The 8531-nt window shown below is 20.7% G+C and overlaps 1 protein-coding gene across 5 annotated transcripts in view; it reads right to left on the reverse strand.

Annotated features, from left to right (window-relative positions):
- The window catches only part of LOC102676352, a 22251-nt gene extending 17314 nt beyond the window's left edge, over positions 1 to 4937 (reverse strand). The window contains exons 1-2 of one of the 5 annotated variants that reach the window (XM_006624454.2): positions 4800 to 4937; positions 1622 to 2399 (exon numbers count right to left, since the gene is read on the reverse strand). In XM_006624454.2, coding sequence (XP_006624517.1) covers positions 1622 to 2317 — 696 coding nt within the window. In that variant the 5' untranslated portion in view covers positions 2318 to 2399; positions 4800 to 4937. Of the gene's footprint in view, positions 1 to 1621; positions 2403 to 3634; positions 3942 to 4799 lie in introns of those variants that run through there. The other 4 variants (XM_006624453.2, XM_006624455.2, XM_006624452.2 and 1 more) reach the window with 4 other exon arrangements.
- Between the last annotated feature and the right edge of the window lie 3594 nt (positions 4938 to 8531).

Raw genomic sequence — 8531 nt, forward strand, 5'->3', positions numbered from 1 at the left:
AAACTTTAAAGATTCCAATTCCGATGTTCTTCTCCCAAAGAAGAAAGATACTTGATATTTTAAATACTCGTACACTCCTAATTACAAATAATTTTTATTTACTTATAATTCTTATTTATTTTTCTTATTTTTATAAATAATTATTTAAATTATAAATCAAAATAATAAAATATTTAAAAAAATCATTTATTTTTATTATAAAATTGTATATACAAAAATTATGTATAAATATTTTAGATTTTTAATAATTTAGAAATGAAAATATTTAATATATAAAAAATATGTTATATATATATGATATAAAAAATAAATGTTATAAAACAATAACGAAGAAATATAATAGGAAATTATATATAAGAATAGAATACATAAAAAATTAAATATTTAAATTAAATAAAATAATTTTAGAAATTGAATGAGTACTAAATAATTAATTGGCTAGATATTGATAAATTAATACTAAAAAAAAAAAGAAAATTATGATTTCAAACTTTAAAAAATTTATCAAATATATTTTTAAATGTTTAAAAATGTTGATTTTTCTTTCAAATATATCAGAAATAAAGTTTGTTTTTATTTTTGTTTTTATCTCTATGTGTAATAAATTTATTCAAAATTTATTCTTATATTTTTAATATATGAATAATAGAACATAAATTGAAAAAACTATTTATATATTTTTGTGTGATATACAATAAAAATTAGGAAACAAGAAATAAAAACTTTTTCTTTTTCTAAAATGTATAATGTATGTTATAATATATGTTAAATTTTTTCTTAAAATATTTTAGATTGTAGTTACAATAATTAATAAAAGAAAAGACAATAAAGACATATAAATACATAATTTTATTATAATTCATATATTATAAAGAAATAATTATAAAGAAGTAATTATGTTTTAATGCTTTTTAATTATTTTTAATAAGTTATTATTAAGCTATTACTATTTTATTTGAAATCTTTATTCAACTGGATTTTATTTGTTGTTTAAGGAACATTAATTCATAGTTTCTTTTGATTATAAATTTTTCTTGATAAATCCTCAATAGAGTAGAGATCAGAATTTATTGTCTTCATAACAATAACAAGTAGAATTTGAATAGAGATTATAAATATAATATTAAATAATTTATTGTTTAATTTAATTTAATAATAATGTAATTTTTAATAATATTATAAATTAAAAATAAAAAAAAAATCACTAATTATTATATCACTAATTAAATGAAAGAAAGTAATATTATAATTACAGATTAAATTTTTTAGCAATTTTAAGACAAAATTAATTATTAATAAATTAATTAATTAGTAAATAATTTTTAATTAGTAAACAACTTTTTTTGTTTTTTGAAAATAATTTTTATTTCTTATTTTGTTATTTTTGTTGCATATCAATTATGAAAATTAATAAACATTTATAACAATTTATATTTCATTATTGTGGAAAATATAGAAATATGTTTATAATTATTTAAATTATTTTATTTTATATTTTTCACATATTCATTTTGAAATACATTAAAATATAAATAAAAAAACAATGATCTATCGAAATAATTATTCTGGTGATATAAATTATTCGCAAATAAATAAATACTTTATTAAACGTTATTTTTACCTGATTGAGTGCGAAATTAAGGAGATCAAACGATTCGGAAAAATCCCTGTCGACTTTGTCAGAGATAGTCGAACTAATCGTATCATATCGACTGCTACCCGACGTGACAGATTGCAGTTCGTCGTAGATAGATTCGTCAGGATGTGGAGGAGGATATGCAGGAGGTGGTGGGTTGTGACACGTTCCGGAAAGATCCTCCTCATTTCTGATGCTTCTCAGATTACTATTTAGAGGACTGTAAAATGAAATGCTGCTAAAAATATCATCAGTTGGCATTGATACGCATCTTTCCTCTTCTACAGGATCTTTGAATTTCTTGTTAACGATTGAATTATCTCGTATAATATCATCTTGATTTAACGAAGTTAATCGCCGTGTTAAAAGATTTTTTACCGATTTCTCCAATCTAATGCTAGCATTTCTCGTGCTCGAAATTACTGCACGGCCTTTCATTGTCATTTTCTCTGATATTTCATCTTTCAATTGGCGCGAACTGGTGCTCAGATTTCGAAAAAATTCGTTGTTTGTACTTCGTGTTTCCGATATCGATTTCGCATCATCACTTTTTTCCGACTGACTCGAACTATCATAGCTACTACATCGAGCTGATGGTAACAATGGTGGTAGTCTTCGTGGTGCTGGTATTGGTCGCTCAGACATTACCGATCTAGGTTTCGGTATTGGTTTCTCTTCCATCTCGAATAGAAATTTTTCAGTTTCGCTACTCGTTTTCAACCGAAGGATCCAGGAACGTAAAAGCTGTACCACATGCTTTGGCCTCCTTAACAATATTTTCAATCTTTCATTATGAGTTTTGAAATAAATATTATTGTTACTATAGATTGCAAAACTATTAAGTAATTTGTTAAACATTTTTTGATTCAAAAAATTATTTTATTATAATGAATCGAATCTAAAATATTTTTATTGTTTACTGATTAATGTGATAATATTAGTAAATTTTCAACTCGAATTATTTAATATAATAATTTCATGGAAAGAAAATAATACGATTATTGTTTTTCTGTTGAAATAAAATTTTAATTAAATATTATATTATTAATTTAATGATTTAATATGATAAAAAAAGATATTTCAATTTATTTGTTAAAACTATGATTAATATGATTAAATGATAGTGATTATATGATTATAAAAGAATACTATTGATTTTAATATTTAACTGTTTTATATTATGCATCGATACATTCGAATATTTCATCTATCTCAAAAGAAAATATTTAATATTATTTAAATTACAAAGTAAATTATATGTATCAAATTTTAATTTGATCATTTTTAAATTATTTTTTAATTACTTTTCATATCTCGCAATGTTCACAATCAATTAATATTAATTAATCTGAAACAAAAGTTACAAATTACAATCCCATATCAATGAAAATCATTATTATGAATTATAAATTATATGTAATTGATAATGTTAATTTAAAAAAAAAGAAAAATTGTGTTCAATATAATTTATATTTCGATATAAAATTTATGTATTTTAGATTAATAAAAGTTAAATTCAAAATTAACAATAATAAACAAGTTTAAATTAAATTAAATTAAGTTAAATTAAAAACAAAATTTATAAATATATTATCTCAAAATAAAAAGCACATGTTTATTGTTTATTGTATCATAAAGAAATGAAAGTATATTAAAGTATATTAAAATATTTCAAGAAAATAAAAGTCATTTTTGATCTTGCAAGATAATGTGAGCCTATTAATATCTGTTTTTACATTCCATAATTAATAAAAAAAATTAAATATAAATATTCATATTCATCGAAAAAACTTGTTTTCCATGCAATTGCATTCAAATTGTTAATCAATAGATTAATAAAAAATGCTTAATAAATAAATAAAATATGAATAAGATAGATAAAAATTGAGTGACTCGAGTGATTCATAAAGCTGCTTCTAAGATTCATAACTATTTGTTTAAAGCTTTGAAATATGTTATCATGCGAATTTTTTCTAAACGATAATATATTAATCATACGTCGTAATATCCAAAGACAATTCCTCATTTTTGAAATCCCGAGAAGTTGCACACTTATTCAAAGAACTATCAACATTTGCTTCGTACATTCTACTAACGATAGTACTTAAATAATAAAGACAACTCAGCGCGAAGCACTTCTGCACAGTTGAATCACCGCTTCCGAATCACGTGATTAGCAATGAGCAGTTGGAATAAATCATGTTTTATAATTTTGATTGGTCTTGATTATCAGCTTCATGCATATCTCTTCTGAAGTTTAATAATTTTTATTTGATTAAATTTTAAGTTTTAATTATAATGAAATTAATTTATGATTCCATTATTTTCAAAAAATCACTTTTTCTTCTAATAATTTTATCCGTTTTCAAAAATATTTCATTTTAATAAGATATTTCCTAAAATATTTAAATTATTTTATAAATACACAATATTTATTCAAACATTTTAAATATAACGCATTGTGCATGTAAATTTGAAAATGAATGTACATTATTAAGGAAATAATTGGAATAATAATTCTACGCGTATTACATATTTAGTATTTCTGATATGATTTTTAGTTTCAATATTTTCAATTGTTAAGTATTTTCAAATATTAATTAATTAATTCTATTTTTTTATTAACATACTAAATGCATTTGATTAATAAAAAAGATTTAGGTTAAAATGCTATATTTTTTCCTGCATATTTATTTTACATTTAACATAAATATTATTTTATAATGATCATTAATTGTTAATGTTTTAAATAAGAAATATTTAAAACATAATAGATCACGAATATTTAATAAACTAAACAGATCTGATTAATAAAATAATTAAAAAGATTTAGGTTAAGATATTATATTTTTTCCTGCACATCTATTTCACATTTAATGTAAATATTATTTTATAATGAACATTTAAATTATTAATAAATAACAAACATTTTAAATGATATTAATACAAATAATAAATATTAATAATATGAAATTTTTGGTTCCCGCAGAAATAACAATCATTAAGAACTTTGGCGCGTAGAATTGTCGTTTTCTAATCACGTGATCACAAATTACAGTAATAAAAAAAAAAACAATGAAAATTGATGCGGTACAGTAATTGTAATGAGTCATCGCTTCGAAATCCGATACTAAACGCATCGAGTTTCCGGTTTTGCACTAACCAGCATTCAACATCAAGTTTCTATGCTTTCTCAGTTTCGATACAAGAATCGACAAGTTAAAGCTAGATTCCCATGTTCCTCGTTCCTTGTCAGACAAAGAAGAGTGGTTCGTTGTTCCCTCTGCTCAGCCAAGAACGGAACATGAATCATGGCAAAGTCGTGCCAACAGATCCATCAGAGTTTCTAAAATTAACAGATATCTCCGCTGCAAATGATAAGTATTCCTCGTTATTTTATAAACGTCTGCAACTTCCTGCTTGTTACATTAATAAGTAAAAATTTGTAAGCTAAAGTTGACTATTAAAAAAGTATTCTTAATTTTAAATTTACTAAAGTTTTAGTTAAATATTGATTATGAATTTTTCACTTATTTGTTTCATTTTTTCAAAGAAATTCTCATTATAAATGTAATGGTATTAGATTGAACTACTACCATTTTAATTTTAACAATTATAATTTTAAAATTGTAAATTGTAAGACAAATTTATATAAAAAATTGATTACATAAAAAATGATTACATCTAATAAATAAAATAAAAATCACATAATAAAAATGATTTAAAATGTAGTAATTTCTTATATTCAAACATTACTATATTGATTAAATGTGTTTGAAATTTGATCTTACAATTAATAATATTTTGAGATTTAAATAATACGTAAAAATATGCATAAGAGCTAATAATAAAAATGTTCTAATTACTTCTATCAACCGATTAATATATTATTAGCAACTTCGACAAGTAAATATTTATCAAAAAGTTAATAAGTTTTTATATATCCGTATATTTTTGTTACATAATTATATCTGTTTATACGAATAACATTATTTCTGTTATAACATTTTTTTCCTTCGCTATTTATTTAATAATATTTAAAAAAATTTAATTAAAATCACAATATTGATTTATTTTATATTTGTTGTAAACAATGAAAATGAACAATTTGATATTTGATTTCTTAATTTTTATGCGGCAAGCTTATTATGTTATGTTAAATGAAGTTTTTATTATATTGAAAAGTTAATATTTTATAATGTTATTATAGTATGTAATGGACTAGATTAAATTGATTTTTCTATAGTCAACCGAAGCTACTTGTTGATTCCCAAGTGTCCTCAAAAGGCATCGTACAAAAAAATAAGAGCACATACCTTGAAATGCGTCCAAAGCAAATTCACGAAATTTTTTGATGATTTGAATATATTTCGCGTGACAACAGTTTAAATTTGTACATAGAGCATTATTTAAACGTAAACTCTTTATTGTTCAGTGAGGTCAGAGACCCAACTGACCATTGATCATTGCTATTATCATGATATTTCTTTTTATCTTTTTTTTTCTCCACTTTAAAACAATATAAAACTTTTCATTAAGTTTACAAAACACACACTAACACAAATAGTTTAGAGATGCACATAGTTTAAAGATGACGGATACTCTCACGCACAAGATGGCACACATACGCGAATTTCACACTTTTCTATCATACTTATCTCCTTTCTCTTCGCATTCTTTGACATCTTTGTAAATTGTTTTCTTCTTAATTTTCGATGAGAAATATTCGTGCCATAAAAGACGAATAACAATATTCTGCTTTGGTATTTGCACAGCGATAAAATCAACTAAGATAAGATAAAAATATTAAAAACATATTTATTTCAGCACTTCCAGATACTAGTATATCCACACCATTTTACTCTGAAGTCTATGCCAGACGCGCGCTACTGCCATCGAATCCCTACTCTTGTTACTGCTATTGCCTCTCCATCCCTACCATGCTGATTTACGAACCGTAATATATATGAATACAATATATGTATATATAAAATATCTGATTATAAATCTAATCATAATATAAATAATTTTTATTTTAATTTTATATTATAGATTAAATATTTATAATATGATAAATTATATTTAAAAAAAATGAAAATTTTTAATATTTTAATAATTTTTAATCTATTTTTAACATAATATAACATAATATTTTTAATCTATTTAAAACATAATATATTTTCAAATTATGCAAAATTCCACTAGATAACTATATTCATTGTAAAATATATGGATTATTATCCATCGTAATTATTTATTTGATCATAAATAAATCCACCAAAATCTTCTTTTTTATTTTTTTAAAAAGATGTAAAGAAAAAAAAGAAATAAATATATAAAAATAGAAGTAAATATATAAAAGAATTGCATCAATAAATCAATTTAGTTAAAAACTTGAAACATAAAAAAATTATATAAAATAATATATTATTGATTATATGAATGATTATATGAATAGTATTGTTAATATAAATTTATTTATTAAATGAAATTTAAAAAATATAAGAAATAATATGATATATAATATATAAAAATATATAATAAATATAAAAATTAAATATATTAAGTAATATTGAAATAACACATATATTATATATATTATATTTTACATGTAATATTATTAAATTTAATATTATATAGATTTATGAAATTAATATTAAATGTAATATTATTATTTTCTTTAATGTTCTTTTATGAAAATTAAAAAAAATAAATTTAATTGATCATCTGAGCAACGAATGAGTCATACGATTATAGCATCACTGACTAACCGATAATTTTTATCAATCATAATACAATTGAGGTTACCAGACTATATACTACACTATCAGAAGATAAAGACTAGTTTTGTTCCTGATATTATTGGATATACAATTTTATGTTCATTAAATAATTCAAAATTATAATTGATATATATCGATATACTGATTATCATTCATTCATGAATATATCATTCAGTAAAATAAAATGTATATTATATACAGAGTATATTATATACATATAGAGATATATATTATATACATATAGAGATGTATATTATATACATATAGAGAATATGTCAATTAAAAAAATATCACATAAATTTCTATTGAATATAATAATTAAAATTGTACTATTAATAATTTATATTAATAATTTTTTAAATTATTTTTTAATTATTTTTTATAATAATTTATGATTAATAAATTCTGTTTAGATATATTTTGTATTGATTTCTATATTATTCTTGTAATATATATGTATATTATAATTTTTAATTCTTTTTGCAAATAATAATTTATTTACAACGATATTGTTATATATATGAGTGTTTATAAAAATGTGGAATATCTTTGAAAAGTGGATTTTGTGGATGAAAAAATTTTACATGTATTAAAATTTAATTAACGATATTTATTTTATTAAACTAGATAGAGACAGCTGACTTAAATGAAATTGTTCAGCTGGATGCACACATATTACATCATAATATTACTTGTATAACAAAATGAAATCTCAATAAAAATTCAATGTATCAATATTCTTTTAAATAATATATAAGTAACTATTTTTGAATTTCGGTTATAACTAATATATAATGTATATAATAATGTATATATAATGTAATCATGTCATGCATTTATATCAATTTAAAAAAAAAAAATTGTTTATATATAAATTTATGAAATTAATATTTTTTATAATATTTATTATTTTAATATATCTCAAGCAGAATGAAAAAATAAATATAGATAAAAAATATTAAATTAATGTTAATCAAAGAAAAAACAATAGTAGAATATCTTTCACAAATAATTATATTCAAACCATTATATCGGCAAATAAGAATATTTTTTCTTTATAATATCATCATAAATTATTATATCAGTAAATGAGAATACTTTTTTTTTTAAAT

Source organism: Apis dorsata, unplaced genomic scaffold, assembly GCF_000469605.1.
Source record: "Apis dorsata unplaced genomic scaffold, Apis dorsata 1.3 scaffold_1058, whole genome shotgun sequence".
In the NCBI taxonomy this organism is placed as follows: Eukaryota; Metazoa; Arthropoda; class Insecta; order Hymenoptera; family Apidae; genus Apis; species Apis dorsata.